Source organism: Camelus dromedarius, chromosome 23, assembly GCF_036321535.1.
Source record: "Camelus dromedarius isolate mCamDro1 chromosome 23, mCamDro1.pat, whole genome shotgun sequence".
Lineage (NCBI taxonomy): Eukaryota > Metazoa > Chordata > Mammalia > Artiodactyla > Camelidae > Camelus > Camelus dromedarius.
Window position 1 is genome coordinate 5,590,475 of NC_087458.1, and position 21,825 is coordinate 5,612,299.

General features: G+C 47.1%; 1 protein-coding gene across 1 annotated transcript; it reads left to right on the top strand.

The window, feature by feature from the left end:
- The first annotated feature begins 15,882 nt into the window (after positions 1–15,882).
- Positions 15,883–18,543, top strand: LORICRIN (loricrin cornified envelope precursor protein). Its single transcript, XM_064477770.1, has 2 exons — positions 15,883–15,913; positions 17,131–18,543. The coding sequence occupies exon 2, from the start codon at positions 17,153–17,155 to the stop codon at positions 18,302–18,304; it is 1,152 nt and encodes a 383-aa protein (XP_064333840.1). The 5' UTR covers positions 15,883–15,913; positions 17,131–17,152; the 3' UTR covers positions 18,305–18,543.
- Positions 18,544–21,825: the final 3,282 nt, after the last annotated feature.

Below are 21,825 nucleotides of genomic sequence, written 5' to 3' on the forward strand. Positions count from 1 at the left end.
TCCTGAGCCTTCGTTTATTCAGCTGCACCATGGGAGTAACAATGCCAAAATCACAAGTTAATTTAAAGATTAAATGAAACAATTCTGGGACTACTGGTCAGGGAAAAGGTATTCAATGATTTATTTGTTTGTTCCACACAGTAATGGAGCCGGTCAAACTCAGTCATTGTTACAAGGTCCACCTTCTAACACTTCCTGGGCCACCACCAGCCCCTGTCGCGAACCGTCCCCCTGTGCTTTCTCTCCGACATGCACGCTCCCGCCTCCAGGCAGCTCAGCCTCTCCTCGGGGTGCCAATATTTGAAGAAATAACTTAGTTTATAAAATTAAGATATAATCAGGCTTCTTTCCTTCCTAAAATCCCTTTGGTACTTGCCTATATCCTTGAAGATATAAGCCAGCACTCCTCCACGTGGCTTTCAGCCCCCTCTGTCGTGCAACCCCGTGGTGCCTCACCCTCTGCTCCTCACATGCGCCACCTCAGAGGTCTTCTCAAACCCAAGACGGCCTGCGCATGCCCTGCTGGGTTACACCCACACCTTCGCACATGCCCTTCCCTCTGCCCCTCTGAGTTCCTCCTCCACCCTTTTGTCCGTCTGCCATATTCCGAAGGACCCGAGCTCTAGAAAGACCTCACCACACTATGTGCCTGCAGAGTGTTCCCCGCCTACCACCCGTAGTGCAGTCATTCCTCTGCATGTCTGTCCTTCGTGCTTCCATGTGAGCTCCTGGAGGGGCTGTGTCTTCTTCATCCCTCAGTCTCCAGCTTCTCTCCCAGAGCAAATGTTCAACGAGTGATGGATGCCATTTCCGTCTTATTCCAGCACAGCTTTCTGCGTCAGAAGGAAGTTCCTTTTCTAGTCCACCTCCACCACTCTGACATCTCAAACCAGCTGACCTCTCAAGTCCCAGTGACAGAGTTCCCATCATTCATCTCTTTCCTGTGCATCCAACATAACTCAACTCCTCATCCACCAGCTTCTGCTCCATCACAAGTGAGAATTTATATGCAACCATATTTGCATTTAGCTATATTTGCATGTATCTTCTCTGTGGGCCAACACCAGGACCAATTATGGCAACTTTCTCAGTAGGTCCCCTCAAAGGGTAAGAATGTGATCTGTGGATTGAGAACAGAATCAGGGAGGCTGGTCTGCTGAGGCTTGAAACCACAATTGCATGTCATTTTGTCAAGACAAACAAAGTGAATGCCACCCCAGAGATGAGCTCCACCACAATCTGAGGGCAGTAAGGTGATAACAATATTTCTGGGGCCCTAATAATACAGCAGTCAACCCTAGAAAAATGCAAACACTTAGTGTTTTCTATGCACTGAGCAGAATACAAAGAAGTTGACATGGGCTAAGGACTCAACATTCATTCCTGCACAAAGGATCTACCACTTACAGTTGTGTGACCCAGAGTAATGAATGGCATTTACTGCTTCATAAACATCAGAGTGATGATATGAGTTATTATCTATAAATATTTAGTAAGCCTCCCCAAAAATGTGACCCCCTCAGCCTCGAGGTTAGTCTAAAGCTGAGGTTATTAGCCCGAACCCCTGGGGTCTACTCCCTCAGAGCTTCTGGGTGGCTCGGGCTGCCCAAGGAAGCAGAACTCAGACCAACAGGTGGCAGGAACAGGAGGCACAGATTACTCATTATGGTTATGTTTTTCTAATTAAGCATTTAAAGTGATACATGCAGCAATTTTACTTCTTCTCTAGCTTTGAGAAACTATTGTTCACGTGTAAAAGGAGGTGTGTATAGAGATAAGCACGGAAGCCTTGCTTTCAATAGTGAAAATTGAAGTAATCTACATGTCCATCCATTTAAAAGTGGATAAATAGACTGGGGCAGACCCAACCTATCCATTACTGAAGAATACTGATCAGCAATAATGTGACTTTATACCTGTCAAGAGTATGGTTGTGGCACTAAGGGCTTACCTAAGGTAACTCATTTAATCCTCACAAGAACTCTATAGATGTAGATACACTGTAATCCCAATTAACAAAGGAGGAAACCGGCGACTAAGGGAGTTTGATTTAGATCATGCAAATAGCAAGCAACAAAGCTATGATCTGAATCCAGACTGTCCGGCTCCAGAGCACATCTTCTTAACTAGTCCACAAATACACTGTTGAGTTAAAAAAAAAAAGCAAAGGGCAGAAAGACACAAAAATATACTAATTGTGTGAAATGTACATACAATACAATACTACATTGTTTCTAAATATGTACATAACAGCAAGAGAATGATCTACCAAAAAAATTTTAACACTGGTTGCCTATGCAAAGGCGACAAGGATTAAGGAACAAGGACTGGGAAAGATGACCAAGAAGAAGGTCATCCTGATCTAAAATGTTTTAAATTTGTTAAAGACAATGTAGTCAGTATTGCAGAATGATCAGAAACTTACAAAATAAAAATAGCCAGAAGGAACCAGATGCTTCGGGATTAAATGAGTTACCAAATACTAAAAGGATTGACGCTATACACCTTAGATTGCCACTCTGAAGGGATTCCATAGCAGAGATCCAAGCACCAGTGAGTGACTGGTTGTCACCTTAGGCAAACTCAATATGCTCCAAATCACTCTCCATCTTTTATCATCAAACTTCACCCCTCTTGTCTCCCTTAGCTCCATGAAAAATACTGCTTTCATTTACCCAAATGTAACTATCACTCCTTTTAATTCTGTCCATTTTTCCAACTCTAGCTTCTTTACCCATAGTAAGTAACTCTAACTATTCTCTTATAGCCTTTTAATCATTTGAAGATGGCTATTCATCAGCCCCTAAGTCTCCTCTTCTCCATGCTAGTTGTGGAGGTGGGGAGCAGGAGCAGCAACAGAGATGGTGGTGACAGTCATGGTAAGGAAGAGAATGAATTGTGGCAGTGGTGGTGGTGGTGACGATGGTGGTGTTGGTGGGCACAGTAGAGATGTAAGTGATGAGGTGGCGGTGACGGTGGTGGTGACAGTGTCAGCAGTGCTAAAGGTGGTGGACGTGATAGTGGTGGAGGCAGTGGTGATGGTGGAGGTGGTGACAGGGGGATGATGAAAGTGACAGAGGTGGCACTGATGGTGAGACAGTGGAGACAGCAGTGGTGGCACTTGTAATTGGGGTGGTGATGGTGGTAGTGGCGAAGGTAACAGAAGGGATGGAGCTGGTGGAGGTGGTGGCAGTAAAGGTGAGAATGAGCAGAGGCAGCAGTGGTGGCGTTGGGGACAGGGGTTCACGATGATGCTGTCATAGCAGATGACAGTGCAGACTGGTGTTTGATGCAGTATGAACAATAATGGCAATATAGACGTGGTGGCAATGGTGTTGGAGGTGATGGAAATAAAGGTGTTGAACTAAAACTAGGCACATTGCAAAGAGTAACTCTAGATCTAAAGCTGATTACCTGGCTACTGAGATCAAAGTCCCTCCCCTGTTTTTGCTGCTGCTTTTGGCAGGACAAGCAGAGGAACAGGTGCATGGTCTGGGATGAGAACGGCAAGCAGGATGACCCCTCACCAGCAGGGTGGTCTACAGGACTTCGCCTGCCCCTCCCCAGCCACAGCAGTTTGTGGAAGGATCTCAGCCTTCTGTGTCTGTTCCATTTTGGGTTTTCCATGATGGCAATTTCCTGGGTGAATTTGACAGAAAGAAGAATGGGTAGAGAGTAAGGTGAGTCCACCAAGGTAGGTTCTTGAAGTGTCTCCTCGCCCACCCTGGGCAAGCCTCGGCCAGACCTGTCAGAGCCTGGCCCTGCTCGTAGCCACTTCCCATGTGGAGAGGTCAGCAAGGAGGGGTGTGAGGCCACATCCCAGTGGCCAGGCCCCACTGGCCACACCTGGACCAACACCCCCACAGACACTGGGCCCTGCTGAGGGACACTCAGCCTGTCCTGCTACAGGTAGCAAGGTGAGCAATTAGGCTCAGAAATCAGAAAACAAAATGTTTTAAAGAAAAACAAATCGCCGTGCCTATAACAGCCTGTCCAAACATGACCCACAGCAGCCCTGGCATCTCTGGAACTCAGTGGCATTTCTGAGACTCATCCCAGCAAAGACAACAATTAAGCTGGACTTGAACCAGGTCAGTTCTATCTGAAGCATCTCTATTGTCTCACGTGTGACTCATTGGGGGTTTAGGCACAATGAACAGCAATTCATGTCACCCTGCTCTTGCCTCTTTTTGGTGCCTTCCTCTGGATTTTATTGGGTTTCCAAGATCTGACACTATGCTGAGCAAGGCTGGGGATTAACTGTGGCATCCGTATGTCCTGTCTGCAGCCAAATCTTAGGTGGTGATGATAATGATGCTGATGGTGGTGGTTCTATTGTATTATTGCATTCCTTGTAAATCGACTATACTTTGATGTTTTTAACGTAGACAAAAAAAAAAAAAAAAGAATACTGGTTTAGGACCAGAATCTCAGGTTCCAATCCAGGGAATTTTTTTTATTGAAGTATAGTCAGTTTACAATGTTGTGTCAATCTCTGGTGCACAGCCTCATGTTTCAATCATACATATAAATACATATATTTCTTTTCATATTCTTTTTCATTATAGGTTACTACAAGATATTGAATACAGTGCTATGTAGTAGAAATTTGCTGTTCACATATTTTATATATAGTAGCTAGTATCTGCAAATCTCAAACTCCCAATTTATCCCTTCCCACCCTCTTTCCCATCTCTGGTAACCATAGGTTTGTTTTCTATGTCTGTGAGTCTGTTTCTGTTTTGTAAATAAGTTCATTTGTGTCTTTTTGTTTTTTTAGATTTCACATATAAGTGTTATCATACGGTATTTTTCTCTCTCTTCTTGGCTTACTTCACTCAGAATGATGATCTCCAGGTCCATTTATGTTGCTGCAAATGGCATTATTTTATTCCCTTTATGGCTGAGTAGTATTTCACTGTATAAATATACCACAACTTCTTTATCCAGTCATCTGACGATGGACATTTAGGTTGTTTCCATGTCTTGGCTATTGTATATAGTGCTGCTATGAACACTGGGGTGCATGTATCTTTTCAAAATTAAAGTTCCCTATGGATATACGCCCAGGAGTGGGATTGCTGGATCATATGGTAAGTCTATTTTTAGTCTTTTGAGGAATCCCCATACTGTTTTTCTAAACGACTGCACCAAACTGCATTCCCACCAACAGTGCAGGAGGCTCCCTTTTCTCCACATCCAGATCTTATTTAATCCTTAGGACATTCTCAAAACATAAGCAAATCAAACCCATTTCACGCACAAAGACATAGGTTCAGAAAGATTCAGTAACGTTCGTTATGTGTGGTCCCACCACTAGTGAGTGATAAAACCGTGATTCTGCCTCACATCTCCTGACACTGATTCAGTCCCCAAAGCCTCACTACAACCCAGGGAACATTTTCAAGAATGACTTGGAGGCAGAACGGAAGAGGCTGGGGCACCAACGATAGGACTAGGGGCTCGGAGGACACACAGCCTACTTCTCAGTGCACTTCTCACCTGCCTCCAAGGACAGCGGCAGCTCCTGGGTCTTCATCCCCCTCAGGCCCGGGATCTGCATCCGCAGGGAGAGACGTGGACCTGCCCTCCCACTTCTGACCTGTCCCCCTGCCCTTCGCTGAACCTGGGGGTGGGACTCCTGCAGTCTGCGTAGCCCAGGAGGACACTTGGGACCCTCCCAGTGGAAACAGCAGGTCCCATGTTGTGATCTAGGGTTTCTGAGGCCCCAGTAATTCACAGACCTCCTCCACAGATTTGCCCATAGCCACCAGTATTGTCAATACTACTCTCTTGGTCAAAGGCATGGGACCGCATAGTAATTTCTTCTTCCTCATCCTAAACTCTCCTATCCACAGAAGTCCTAAACCAAAAGTGCTCCTTCGAATACACATTAAAAGTAGTGCATAGCTGTAAAAATTTCTGGAAAGCGTATCAAATGTTTTGAAAACATCACCTTTGCATTCTATTCATGGCACGAAGCAAGGATTAAATTAAAAGTTCACTTTAATAGTCTAAGTTAGCAAGTGTGTGAGAATATTAAGTCCATTAAGATCTTCTGAAGGTCAAAAGTAACATTTTAATAACATCTTTATTCATTCCCTTTGCAAAGTATCGCTCAGTTATGTATTTACACCTGTGTGATAAATGTTTACCTCCGCCCACAGTCTTCAAACACAAATAGGTCATCTCTTTTTTAAAAGGAGGGGGGCGAGTACCTCTTCTCCTTTGCTGTTCATTTTCAAACACTCACGTGAGTAGATTATATTCCCAGATTACATTTCTTAGTCTTTTCTCCCGATTGAAAATGTTCATTCCACTGTCCAGGGTTGGAATTTGGTCTTCTCAAATGCTAACCCAGTGATTGTGAGGTTGGTACCACTTTACCCCTGTTCTGAGGTAAGGTCAAGTGACTTGCCCCACATTCCAAGACTAGAAAGAAAAGAACTCAGGATCCAAACACACAGTCTAGCACAAACTTCAGTACTTTTCTCAGGGGAAAAAAGTAGTGCATAGCTATTAAAACAAGGAGGGTCTGGGGTGAACCAGTGGCAAGCACATCTCCGTGTCTGCAACTCTTCTGTAATCTATGTAAGATCCAGTGAGGATTATGAGGAATAATACGGCCCAGTGAATCACAGTGAGCAATTAAATTCCATGAATAACTTAATCAGATATTATCACGATCATATTGATAATGCAATCACATCAATAATTCAGAAACCTGTTCTGACATCCACTTAAAAACTTCTAAAACTATATCATCTCAATTATTTCCCCCTTTGGGGGCCAAACAGGCCTTAAAATTTCTTGGAGTTGCCGGAATTAGATCAGAGAACCCAAACTTGGGTAGGGAGAGAAAGGCAATCAGACCAGCCTCAAACCAGCATGGTTATGAATCCTGAAACAATTCTTCTATTCCTCTCCCTCTCCTTCCCTTCATTCTATACTTCATTCTTTTTCTTCTTCTTCTCTTTACTAAACACTGACTCAGGGCCTGGTGTGTCCCCAGGCTCCAGGTCTACTAAAAATTGCTGCCATCCCTGCCCAGTAAGCAATCTGGTTGAGGTGGTAAAGACAGGACAAAGACTTAATCTCCTCCCCGCCTAGGCTAAAGCACCTGCTATCCAGGCCGCTGACATTCCCAGGAGTGGGCAGATGGGCGGTGGCTCATTCGTGCCTTGTCCATTCTATACGCATTCACCGTGGGCTGTGCCAGGGATTACACTTGAGGTGCAGGACGATGAGCAAGACCTGGCAGCCCCTTCAAGGAGACCTCAGCCCAGTGGGAGACAGGACCACTGTCCTGACAGGCGACGTGCTCTCTCCATCAGACTGGGGTGTTGGGGAAGTTTTCCTGGAGGGGTGATGTCTGATGGAGTATGGAAGGGGAAATAGCAGCTAGACAAACAGAGGAAGGGGGGCATTCAACAGATGTGGGGGAAAGCACTGGGATGAATATGAAGGCATTGGAGGGAGGATGTAGCTCAGTGGTAGAGTGTGTGCTTAGCATGCACGAGGTCCTTCGTTCAATCCCCAGTACCTCCATTAAAGTAAATAAATAAAACTAATTACTTCCCCTGCACCGCCAAAAAAAAGAAAGAATATGAAAGCATTCAACGCAGCCTGGCTCAGTCGGGGAGGGGGTCACTGAGTTTGTCTGGAGCGAAATGCCTCTCTCTAGGAATAGTCAGAAGTGGGCAGGAACTGAACCACAAAAAGCCCTCTGAACTAAGAAATCTGGGCTTCATCCTGTTGTAGGGACACTGAAGATTTTTAGCAGAAAAAGGATGTAGTAGGACAAATCTACTGCCACGGCTAGACACGCAGGTCATGATGAATGATGTGGGTCAGTTCCACACACAGTAAAGCTGCTGTGGACACGGAGGGCTGACTGACAGGTGAGGGTCAGAGAGCCATCCCCGGGCCAGAGAGGAGTGCCCACAAATCCTGTCCGCCTTCCCGGGAGGGTCGGAACAGGTTCTGCAAGAAAGAGCCAGGCGTGAGGAGAGGAGGCAGAACACATACATACGCAGGGACTTAACGTGCACACATCCCACTACACACATCCATGCACCCATGAAGGCAATACGAGAGCCAAAGCCCAAATCTGGAGAAACCTACCCACCGTTTTCACTGTTGTCCGATCCTAACTGAAAACTGACCTCTTCCAAGAAGGGTCTTCCAGTTGCTTCCCTTCTCAGCAGCCCCTTGCCCCTTGGGCGCTCGGTTACCACTGCACTCAAGAATCCCAAGTGACTTCTTTTCCAAACACCCACGAAACTGCAGACTCCTCTGCCCTTGCCGCTTACCCTCTCACACATGCACTTAAAGTGTTGCTTCAGGCCACACATTCCCAAGGGATTCATGGCCCGGAATCCTGTAAAGAGAAAATGGCATTTAGGGGGACAAGATGAAAACACTGGGGGGAAATATTGATTCTGTGGAGTTAGACAGAGTCTCGGGGAACTGAGGCACTAGGTCCTGCACAAAGAGCATCAGGGGAGACGAGAGGTGGAGGGGTGGGTGGGAGCATCCTCACATAACACACCTTTCTCCTTAGCTACTATGTAGGGACACTGTGCCTATAAAGGAAGGTAAAGACCCTGCAGTCATCCATCACAGAGACAATCAAGACCCAACAAAATTCAGTCATGAGTTCTTGAGCGTACAGGGGTGTGAAGACAGCTGGAAGGTGTAAGTGGTGAGACTCGGAGTGGGCAGTGGAGCACAGCCACTAAAACCAATTGGTTAAGAGACCGTAGGGACATGGGGGTATGTGCATGACATCAATATCACATGGGAAATCAGCACCCAAAACTGGGAGTTATGTAAAAGGGAAGGATACGTGAAAAGAAAAAAAGGGCAGGATGAAAATCCTCACCAACACCTTAACATCAGTTGTATCTGAAAACCAGAGTTAGAGGTGACTTTTCCTTTGCTTTGCTTTTCAAATTATTTGTAGTGATGCTAATTTTTTTTCCTTTGCATTTTACAGCAGGATGACTTCCTAGAGGGTAAGAAGGTCAGATCCACCACCAGGGGCTTCACTGCCAAGGAGCACACGGGAGCCAAATTAATCCTTCCTCCGAGCCTGAACTGCTAGATGCTAATTGCAGGAGGATCTAAGCAACGCAGCCTGTCCACATGCCTGTTTTAATCCCGTGCAATTAAACCCACCCTGGGTGGTTACCCTGCAAAGGTTACTCATAACACAGGCCCACTTTCCTCACCCGGCCCTCCTGCTCTACCCCTCCCTCCTCCTCCACAGGCAGCTCAGGTGAGGAAACGCTCTGGGGGGCAGAAAAGTTCCCAGAGTGCCTCTGATTTGAGCCCGAGGCTGGCATCCAGGGAGGTATGAGAGTTCCCTCCATGCCCAGGACTCTTGTCATTCCATCTGGTTTTTTTCCCTCTATTGCCTCTGACCCTCCCCATCTCTCCCTTCTCTCTGTCCAGAGAGGGGCCCCGGGAAGGAGGAAGGAGATTGACTTTATGGGTGAAGAAACTGAGGTCTGAGAGGACAGTGCCTTGCCAAACTCACAGGTCATTGGTGATTGAGCCCGATTTAGAGCACAGGTCCCCACGGTCCCAAGACCTCAGAGAAGATCCTGATCCCTACCGTTCAGAACAGACTAGAGACCGGCAAACCTCGTAGCTCCCCTCGTGCTGATTCAGGCCCAGCCAAAAAGATGACCACTGCTCCCGTGGATGGTCAGGGTCTCTGGAAGTCATGATCCAAGGGATATTCTGAAAACTAAGAAGCAGGAGACAACAGGGGCATCAGGTACTTGGATGAAAGCTGGGGGACGGTCGGGGAGAGGAGCTTGCCACGGCCAGTCTATGTGAGCTACTTTCCTGGGATTATCTGCTTGGCTGAGCAACAGATATTTGTCAAATATTCACCCTGAGGCCCAGCCCTGAGTTAGATGGGGATACAGAGGTTTAGGAGGATGCAGTCATGCCTGGGTGGTGCTCCTGGCCCAGAAGGAAAGGCCCTGGGAACCTACACCAGATGTGAACAAGGGCCCCATCGTCCCTCACCTGGGGATTCTCTGAGCACATGCAGGGAACCAAACGAGGAAGTCCCTAGAGACCCATCAACCAAATCATGATCACTTCGGCTTTTTCATTGGTGGGAAGGTTTACCCCCAAGTCACAGATCTAATTTCAACAGGTTCAACTACTGAAATAAAGAGTATAGTTTGAAGAATGAACAAAAATTAAGAATAACCAGCAAGTCTGAGGAACAAGGTTTGCTGGCCAAGACAGAGACTGGGTCCAGCTTCTGATCTTCAGCAGTGAATCCTATTAACAGTCTGTGGGTAAGAGAGGAGTCACACCCAAGGCCCACCGCACCCCAGGGGCCCCTGCCTAGCGCGCAGGCACCAAAATGGGATTCAAAACCCACATGGAAAGCGCGCTTACCTCGCCCAGCTTTTCAGTGGCGCGCAGAAAAGGAGAAGCGTCGTGGTGCGGTCACCGAAAGCAACACACACCTGAGGACTGAGGTTAAAGCTTTAGGCCAAACAGCCTCAAAGTCCATGGCTTTGAAATGCTTTTGCTTCTTCCTTCATGTCATATTGATTTCCAGATTCCATCTGACTTGGGGTTCAGTTAAAACAACATGGATTATCCACCCACAAATACCAATGGACGGGCCGGTCAAGGAGCCAACATTCTTGGACCTCCAGCTACCACCACGCATGGGAGTCCTGGGAGGGCTCGTGCCACACTGCCTACCTCAGAGCAGGACTGGAGCCCACAAGTGCTGCTCACTTCCCCTCCCTGCTTGTAAAGCTCCTCTGTCAGCTCAGGAGGTAGGCCCTGAGCCCTCGGGCTACGGAGCAGCTGCCCGTCTATGAAAGGGCCTCGTGACATCAGCAGTTTACTTCCAGGCCCAGAGGCTAGAGCACCCAGGCCCAGCAGCTTCCTTGAGCCTGTCTGCTCAGCTCTGAAATACTTTTACTATCATTTTGACTCCCTAGTCTCACTGCCAACACCTGGAGGTACTCTTCTCAGGAGAAGCAGAAAGCCACAACCTGAATCTGCAGTAGGAATACTGAGCTGGGAGACCGAGACCTGGGTTCTAGACCTGGCCCTGCCGTGTGGCCTTGGGAAGTGGGTTAGCCTCTCTGGGCTTTGGGTTCTTCATCTACCTCTACAAATGATAGAAGCTGATTGGATGATCTCTACAGTCCTTCCAGCTCCTGCCGCCCACCAACACATAGCATGGTCCCTGAGGAGCTGGGAGCACCCATGAGAGCATCCTCTGTCCCTCACCTCCCACAGGGCATGACCCTGAGCCTGATTGAGGCGGGGGGAGATCGTCCCTTCATTCTGTCCATATTGATCCAAAAAGAAGAGGTATGTAGTGATTGGAAAGAACACCAGATTTAGAATCAAAGGAACTTAGTCTGAATCCTGCCCATGGGAATTTGGGCAATTGCGTTAGCCTCTGTGAACCACGTCTTCCTCTGGGGAATGGGGATAGCACCTCCCTGAGCACAAAGGACTGTTGTGAGGGATGAACAAGACACATATGAGACAGCGATCGGTAAACCCAAGAGTCTGTCCACACAGGAAGTGTGCGAGCAGGCCAGCGCAGTCCCTGGGTGCACTGCTCACCCCGCACGCAGCTACGGCCTCTTCAGGAACGCGGAACAACTCAGCTGTGGTCCTCCCACTGCAAGGATGGGCTCCAGGAACACCCAAAAGAAGCTCTTCTCAAGAGTCAACACGTCCTGATAAGGCCCCAGTGGGTTATAGACTCTCTTTAAATCTTAGGATGCAGAATAAAGAAGCCCTGGGGACCCTGGTCTCAAGGACAGTTATAACTCGACAAAAAGGACAAGGCTACTGGATGTGTCATTAGCACGCTGGAACAGTACAGTCGTTCCTTAAGGTCCTGAAAAGGAAAAGCAGTAAGGGAGATGGAACCAGCCGGTGAGATAACCCAGGGAAGCTTCCTGGTGAAGGAATTCCAGCAGCTGGGAGCCACCATAGAGCTGTCCTCCTCCCAGACCTCTAAGTGACAGCCAGGGACTGCTGACCTAGGAGGGCTGAAGGCACATGGCAGCCCAGGAGGTGCCCGGGGCTCTGCGACCCTCCTGGGCTGGGACTCTAAGAGAGAACTTTTCCCATTGAATGGAAACAACACTAAGGGCTTCCAAGTTCTATGCCTGCCTTGCCAGTGCTCCCAAACCCCTTCCTGTGTCCATCTTACTCTTTACAAACCATCCGGTGCTGTTTTCCCCTCAGTTAGGCAAGCCGTCAGCACTCAGTCATGAGAACACACGTGGGAAGCTTTAGATATGTAAGGACTGTGACGAGAAGGCTGCTATCAGACTGGGGGCTCCCCAAGCTCAAGTGCCATAATCTCCCCTCACACCGAGGACCTGGGGACACGGACCATGTGCCGCCTCTGACAGAGCTGTTAGTTAATGGGTCTCAAGAATTCCCTTGGGAGGGTGGGTGGCTATAGCTCAGTGGTAGAGCACACGCTTAGCATACCCAAGGTCCTGGGTTCAATCCCCAGTACTGCCATTGAAAAATAATAATAAAAATTAAAATTTTTAATTTTTAAAAAATTTTTGGAAAAATATCTGTTCAGTTCTTCTGCCAATACTTTAAACGGGTTGATTGGTTGTTTGCTTTTTAATTGAAGTACAGTCTATTTAAAATGTTGTATTAGTTTCTGGGGCACAGCGTGGATGGACTTGGAGGGCATTATGCTAAGTGAAATGTCAGACAAAGAAAGACAAATACTGTAAGATACCACTTACACGTGGAATCTAAACATATACAACAAACTAGTGAATATAACAGAAAAGAAACAGACTCACAGATGTAGAGAAGGAACTAGTGGTAACCAGTGAGGACAGGGAAGAGGGAGGGGCAAGATGGAGGTGGAAGATTAAGAGGTACAAAATATCAGGTATAAAATAAGCTACAAGGATGTACTGTACACCATGGGGAATACAGCCAATATTTTATAATAACTATAAATGGAATATAACCTTTAAAAAATTTGTGACTCACTACTCTGTATACCTGTAACATATAACATTGTACATCAACTATACTTCGATTTTAAAAATATGACATTGTAAAATAAATACATAAATACATTAAAATTGTTTAAATTTTTTTTTGATTTTAAAAAAAAAAAATTCCCTTCAATTCCATTGAGATTTACTGAGCACCTACCAATCTGTGAGGCTGCAGAACTCAGACAGGCCAGCAAGCACACATGCAGGGTTAAGTGTCTCAAGGCTGCAAATCTTAGAAACCTGACATGCCAAGTCTTACAAAACCCCAAATGCCTAAGTGTCATAATTCTACAAACTTTCCTCATTTCCTCATTGATAAGATAATATGTGATTTCAACTGCCGTCCACACAGATAACCCACCACTTCTGGTCTAAAGAGAGAAAGTGGTTCCCATAGTCACACCTCAGGCAAGGTTAACTCACAGCCACAGGATCTAGCACTGCTGTCAGGACCATGCTGCATCAGCCTCTCCTACATGTTAACAAAGTAGATGCACCAGTTCAAAGATTTCCCTTATTAAATCCCACATAGTGTGGCAGAGGCAAATAGGAAGTACCCCTCTCCCAAATCTACCAGGGAGATCCATGCAAAGGTCTGATACAGCTCCTCTCTAATGCTTAGCATTGTGCCCAGTACACTAGTGTTGGCTGGATTAACAAATAAAGCATCGGGACATTAAATCTGATAGAAAGAAAGAAAAGATCATACCTTTCTTATAAGAACAGGAACCTTCTGCACCGACACAGGCCATTTCAAGATTATTAGCTCTTGGAGTCACCTGCACTTGAGGTTCCCAAACTTTGGGACCTCATAAAGAAGTCATATCACCCTCCAAAAAAAAAGTGATAACTATTATATGATAGCCAAATTTTCATTTTGACAACTAAGGACATGAAAGGACCAACTACACCCTCTTGTCATCATCATTTTTAAAAGAAATGATTTTTTTAACTGAAGTACAGTCACTTACAATGTGTCAATTCTGGTGTACAGCACAATGTCCCAGTCATGCATATACACACATATATTGGTTTTCATATTCTTCTTCATTAAATGTTATTACAAGATATTGAATATAGTTCCCTGTGCTATACAGAAAAGAAATGATATTTTAACACACACACATAAACAAACAAACAAAAAAAGGTAGGAGAGCCGTGATTTCAGAATTAAAGACCTTGCTTCTCCTGAATGCACTGCTGACATCCTTTGACTTATATTTTCCTAACGACTAAGGAACACAAAGTAGTGGGTCAACATGGGCCCACAGATCAGGGCAGGAACCATAGACCACATCTTCTCTTCTCCAGTGAACCGACTATATAAACTGTTCTTTGTTATACCCAAGGCCACCATCTAGTTGGAGCCTGGTTCCCTTTAAAATCTACATGGGGGCTCAGTTTCAAGTTGAAATGTGCCTTCTCCCACAGATCCTGGCTTCTCCCTTGACTCTTCTCTCAGGAGGGGAGCACCCGGGCTCCTCCCGAGTTCACCAGGGTTCATGTTGTTCAAGCTAAAACCAGTGCCACAGCTTCCAAAGGTCACAGTCTAATCAGGATCATTTGGATCATTACAACTTCACCATAATTAACCATCCACTTACTATTGGTGCTGTCATTTCAGCACAGAGTTGGGTGGAATAAAGTTCAATGTGCTATCTGAACAACAGCAACTGAGTTCCAGTGATGAAAGAAGAGGGCAAAGTGCCAATCTTCATACACAGAGTTGATGCGACTGGCCCAACATCAACCGGAAATTTTTGAGTTATTTTCCTAGATAAGAGCTTGCCCCAAGCCATCTGGGGACGCCCTCCTGGCATTGCTGAGACAGGTATTACCATTCATATTTGATAGACGGGGTAACTGAGCATCAGAAGGTTTCTTCATTCAACAGCCAACAAATCCTTACTAAGTGCTTCCTATGTGCTGGCACCGGGTAAGCTGCTGTGACTTTGACCAAGGTGACACAGCTGGCAAGTAGCATAGAGAGCACCCAAACCCAGTCACCTAATCTCAAGTCCATTCCATTCCAGGGCTGCCTCTTAGGCTGAGGTCAGTTTTACTGCACAAGACAGCGGGATCCCAGAACCAAAGGGCCATGCTAGGAAGGACCACATGGTCCCTCTCTTTAGCTTGCTCCTCTGCAAAGAAAGTCAGTAGTGATGATCAAGATTTTCAGACATACACTGTCTCCAGGAATCAATCAAAGTAGTCACAATCATTAGTTGTAGCACTGTCTCTGGTATGCAGCCCAGAACCGGCTTCTACAGGGTCACTCTCTAAGCCGGGAAGGAAGAGAGAAGCAGCCTGGTGAAGGCCACATGAAACCCTGGGGGAGAAACTTTTGGCAAAGGAAGCTCTCTAAAGTTCAGAGAATTTCCAAGCAATAGGATCAGAAGCCAAACAGCGGGATTTTAAAAGTCCTACTCCTTGCACCAAGGACTGAGATAACCAGTGTGACTCTCTTAGGGTTGCCTAAAGAGTCTGAGACCTATTCCTCAAGCACAGCCTTCTGACTACAGCATGTGCTCTGCACCAGAGGTTTTGGAAACGATGTCTGTAATCCACTCTGGCTGGCCATCCCCGCTGGCCAGCCTGCCACACAGTTGCATCAGACAAGGGGCCGGTCACATATGAGGCTGCCCATCTCAAGAATGCCAAAATCTTCATGAATGGGCTATCCTGTGGCTTTAATCACAGGGAGGTGGGGTGACAGCCATAGGTCATGCAACTGAGGTCAAACTTGAGAGGCTGGGCCGGGATCAATAGATGAGTCAGCAATTAAGGTATAAAACCTCAGGAGCTCCAGTGCTCCTCACACAGCCAGCATCTCCTCTCCTCATTCAGCCTTCCCAGTGCTTTGGGTAAGTGTGGGTTCTACCAGCTCTCATCTTCCCCACTGGCCTTGCCCAGGCCTGCATGGGCTATGTGGACCAGGGGACAAACAGGCAAGGCTTTGCTCCCCTTTGGGACCTACAGGACCTCTGCCTTTCCAATTGCATTCATGTTTAGAGGGGCTTCAGGCAGGAAAGAGAGCCAAGCTGCTGCTGTGCAGGTGATGTTTCTGATCTTCTGGCCAGAATGTAAACTGCACAAAGACAAGACCATTTCCTGTCTCTCTGGCACATCTGTAGGAGCCTGCCCGGTGCTAGGCACAGACGGGCATTCTGCAGAGACTGTCCCAGGCAGCCTGTGCATGGGCTGGATGGATCCCGCGGACCTGTCAGGAGGAGAAGCTGAGTGTACTCTCAGAAAACAGGATGAATGATTCAGAGACGCAAATGGGAGAGATTTTAGGAGTCACAGGAACCCAATGCCTGTTTTACACAGATGTTCTAAGAGGGAAATGGCTTGTGAGATGCCCAGATGCAATTTCCTGCTAATTATGGTCCCCTCAACCAAGCTTGGACATAAGCAAAGCTGATATCTTCTGGTCAGAGATGCTGGTCTGAAGGCCCACTGGGGTCCTCTCTCGTTTCCAGACAGGACCATGGGGGAGCTGCCTTTTCTGATAATTGGCCCCAAATCATGGCTAAGCTCAGTGGAACAGACCAAGAGTTTGAATTAATTCTATTTTGCAAAGAATGGGGTGCAACAGCCCTGTGACATTCAGACAAACCTCCCTCCGTTGTGCCAGGGATGGGTAAAATCCTCCACCCGAGGTGGAGGCTGTGGTAATTTTCTATTTGCACTCAGAGAATCAGTATCAGGATCAGAGGAGAACTAAGCGGTGAAATGCTTGAACCATCTCATTTCACAGGAAGTGAGGAAACAGGCAAAGTGTGGGTCACTTGGCCCCAGGATCACACAACGGAGGCCAGAGGGAGAGAAAGAGAAATGGGCACTGCTAAGTGGGCTATTTGAAGCTTGGTAAAGAATTTCGGAGGAGGAAGACAACTTTTCCCTAAAACCTCTAACCCTGGGATTCCTAGCTGAGAGCTTCCCCAGATCCGATCAGAGAGAGCATCAAGCCTGGCCCAGGCAGCGCTGCTCAGAGGATGATGGGCGTTGCCATGGATGCAGCTGCCTCTGCCACCGCATCTTGCAGCTGGTCCAGTGATGCTCTCTGTTCTCCTTCCAGGGCTCCCTTCTTCCTTAGACAGATGTCTCACCAGAAAAAGCAGCCCACCCCCATACCCCCAGTGATCTGCGGGAAGACCTCCGGCGGCGGCGGCGGCGGCGGCGGCGGCTCTGGCGGCGGCGGAGGAGGCTACAGTTCCGTCTGCGGCGGCTACTCTGGCGGTGGCGGCTTCGGTAGCTGCGGCGGCGGCTCGGGCGGAGGCGGCTCGGGCGGAGGCGTCAAGTATTCGGGGGGCGGCGGCGGCGGCGGCTCCCACTGCGGAGGCTACTCCGGCGGCGGAGGCGGCAGTTCCGGCTGCGGAGGCTACTCTGGCGGCGGCAGCGGCTTCGGTAGCTGCGGCGGCGGCTCGGGCGGAGGCGGCTCGGGCGGAGGCGTCAAGTATTCGGGGGGCGGCAGCGGCGGCGGCTCCCACTGCGGAGGCTACTCCGGCGGCGGAGGCGGCAGTTCCGGCTGCGGAGGCTACTCTGGCGGCGGCGGCGGCGGCTCCAGCTGCGGCGGGTCTTCCTCTGGGGGCGGCGGCTCTGGAGGCTGCGGAGGAGGTTCTGGTGGGAAGTACTCCGGCGGGGGCGGCGGCTCCGGGGGCGGCTGCTACTCCAGCGGCGGCGGCGGCGGCTCCTCTGGGCAGCAGGTCCAGTGCCAGAGCTATGGAGGCATATCCAGCGGCGGCTCGTCCGGGGGCGGCTCCGGCTGCGGCGGGGGCTACTCCGGGGGCGGCTCCTCCGGGCAGCAGGTCCAGTGCCAGAGCTATGGAGGCATATCTAGCGGCGGCTCCTCCGGGGGCGGCTCCGGCTGCGGCGGGGGCTACTCCGGGGGCGGCTCCGGCTGCGGCGGCGGCTCCTCCGGGGGCGGCTCCTCCGGGGGCGGCTCCGGCTACTTCTCCTCCTCGCAGCAGTCCCAGTCCTCGTGCTTGCCCCAGCAGAGCTACGGAGAGGGGTCGTCTGGCGGTGGCTGCGGCGGCGGCTCCTCCGGGGGCGGCGGCTCCTCCGGGGGCGGCGGCGGCTGCTTCTCCAGCGGTGGGGGCGGCGGCTGCGGCGGCGGCTCCTCCGGGGGCGGGGGCGGCGGCGGCTCCAGCTGCGGAGGGGGCTCCTCCGGGGGTGGCTCTGGGAGCGGCAAGGGCGTCCCGATCTGCCACCAGACCCAGCAGAAGCAAGCGCCTACCTGGCCATGCAAATAAGGCCTCCTGGACGCCACGGAGGGGAAGGAGCTGGAGGTGTAATGCTCCGTGGGCGCCGATTGGCTTAGCGCTCTCATGATATTGCCCTGAGGTTTCTCAATCCTTCACGTCTTAATCCGCCCAGAAGCCACTGACTTCCCAAACTGCTTGTTGTTCTGCAGTTTTCCCTCCTTGGTTTCCGTACAACTACCTCCCAATCCCAGTACCTCCTCAGCCAATAAATTTGCAATTCATGAGAATTTCTGGGTTTCCATGCATCTTTGTAGCTTCCATTCCATTCCTCTTCCGTCCATTCATTCATCCACTGAAACAGTCATTCAACAATTGTGTTTATTCTGTCGGGGGAAAGTGAGTGGATAGCTGGGAACCAGCGAGGCGGGGAATGGCTAGCAACCAAGGACCAAACATGTGAATTCTCTGATTTATGGGTAAAAGTCATGAGGCGATTCCAAAACACAAAGATCCTGGGGAAAGACTTCAACAGACAACCCCTGCTCGGTTGGGGTAGCCACCATGGGTTTCCTCCTTGAGCTCAGTACCTTTTTAAGACAAGGCTACCCTGGGAAGATGCTTTCTCATAGTCCAGAGCCTTGTCTGCAAGGTCTAAAAGCAGGTGACTGCACATAAGAAGCAGCTCATGCTACCCAGACTCACAGGAAAAGGAATGATCATATCAGGTGTTTATGAGCCTCTACAGTGTGTAAGACCTCTTACTAGGCGCCTGCAGGGACAGGAGGAAGAAGAGGAGCTGTTTCCCGGTCTCTTGAAGGAGCTTCACCCCATTTAAGGAATACAGCATAACTGTGTGAGATGTTAAACTCCAGCACCAGAGAGATCATGGAGAAACACAGGAAACATTCCAATTAAGGAAGACGTTACAGCTGCTCTGTTAATTGCTTAGCCCTCAAAAGACATGTAAACCATCAGCCTGGTCAGGCACTCTGCCAGCTCTAGGTAAATGCTAACTTATTGATTTACCCAAAACAACAACACACCTGCAACCTCAAAAAGTTATGATATTCACTCTACCCAGTCACTGCTGGAGACAGAAAGACAGATGATCCCTCCCCACCTTTTCCATTTACAGAGTCACCACCACCCTCATCATTTTATAACAGTAACTTATGGAAATCAAAACAGGTACCAGCCTTAAAGATCATAGAGTCCACCCACTGTATTATTTTTATCTTTTTTAATGAAAGTAGGACTTTTAGTTCTGTACCAGATAGAGTAGATGCATTTCACCATACTGCCCCTGCTTAGTGTAGCTAAAATATCCAGTCATAATGTATAACACAGACACAAGCAGAGTCTGAAAGGTGGGGAGAAGAAGGCAGAGTAGCTAGAGTCCTCAGGACTTGAGGAGTGACACCATGGTAAGTTTCCTGGGTTTTCTTTTTGCCTTCTGTATATCCCAGATTGGGCTCTAGATAGTCTGCAGCCAAGAAATGCCAGCAAATGTGGACAGAAAGCAGCCCCAAGAAAATCTTTCTCCATTCATAGAACCAAAAAAGAGGTAACCTAGCAAGGCAGAAATTTTTTTTTTTTAACAATATCCACCCTACTTTAGCCAACCATCTCAGAAAAAAAGATTGGGGATATTGGACTCCCGCCTGTACCCAGTAGTAAGGAAATAATACCCCCCCATACCTCACTGGTACAGTATTAGCAGAGAGAGGCTTGCTGCAATAGGAGATCCAGAGTCTCATAACACAATGCCAACAAAGTCTAGCACACAATCAAGAATTACTCATCATTCCAAGAACTTGAATGAGAAAAGATGTTATCGATACTAACACTGAAATGATACCAACTTGGGGGATTATCTGACAGGGGTTTTATCTAACATAGTAAAAATATTTCAGCAAGAAATTACAAATACATTTGAAATAAATGAAAAAACAAAGTCTTGCCAAAGAAACAGAATATGTTTTTTAAAAATCAAGGAAAAAATTTTAGAACTAAAACATATAATAACCAATTATAGAATTTAATTTTAGAGCTGAAAAGTATAAAACTCACTGGGCAGGCTCAACAGCAGAATGGAAATGACAGAGTAAAGAATCATGATTGTTCCCCTGAGTGTAATGTTTTCCTTTTCTTTGACTGCTTTTTACATGTGTTCTCTCCATGTTTGTTTTTCCGTAGTTCTTGACTAAAGTAGGCTGAGTGTAGTCTCCTTTGTATTTGTCCTGATTGGTATTCTCTGAGTTTCTTTGATCTATGGCTTGATGTGTTTCATTAATTTTTTAATATTTCTAACATTATGTCCTGAAAGATTTATTCTTCCCTTTCTCTCTTGACTCTTTTCTTTCCTTTCTGGGTCTCAACACCTTTGTTAGTTAATTTGATATTGTCTCACAAGTCTTAAACACTCTGTTCTGTTTTGTTCATTCTATCTTCCTCTTCTATTTCAGTGTGAGTAATTTCTACTTACCTTTTTTTAGGTTCTCTGATTCTTCTGCTAAATTCAATCTTCTGGGTAGCTGATCCACTGAATTTTTCATTTCAAATATTGGACTCTTTATTTTAGAATGTCCATTTGTTTCTTTTGTAAAGAGGCTGTTTTACTAGTGAGATTTCACATCTGATTACCTATTTGGACCACTTTTCCTATCAGTTCTTTATCATATTACCTGCTGTAAAGTCTGCTAACTGCACCACCTGGTCATCTCTTGATCTGCTTTTTTTGAGTGGCAGGGGGGAGTACATATAAGAATATTGAGACTTTGGGTTCTACTTTCTTTCTCTAGAAGACTGTCATTGTTTTTGTTTTTGTTTTTTTGTTTGTTTCTTTCTGGCAGGCAGTTACATTACTACCTTAATTTTGTGGAACTCTTTTCCCTGCATTATAGTTCTTTTTATGGGGAAAATATACCCTTTCTCTGTCTTCCTTTAAAAATTGTTAACTATCTCATATATGTTCAAAGGGTATACATTGTATAGTTAGTCTAAAAACAATAATAAAACGAATACCTCAACAATTAATATATACCAAACACACATCTTAAGAAATAGAGAATTCCCAGTACTTTAGAAGCCTGTTGGATTCCTCATCTCAATCACAACTTCCCAGTCCCACCTCATCCTGAATTTGTGAAGATCATTTCCTTAAATGTTTACAATATGTGTAATATATACCCAAATCACATGTTTCATTTTGACCACACTGTAATGTTTATGTAAGTGGATTCATACTTTATGCTGTCTTCTATGATATGCTTATTTCACTCAACGTCATTAAGTTTTTGCGATTCATCAATTATGAAGCATAAAATTAATTTTCATCGATGTTCACTGCTGTATGGTGTTCTACATGTGACTATAGCACAGTATATTTATTCATCATATTGTTGAGGATATTGAATTGTTTTCAAGCTTTACAATGCTACTATGAGCATTTTAACACATATTTCTTTGTGTACATGTGTAAGAGTTTCTGTGGAATTAGCAAAATTGCCAGGTTTTAGACTACACACATCTTCAGCTTTACTCTTACCAATTCCATTTGTCTTCAAAGT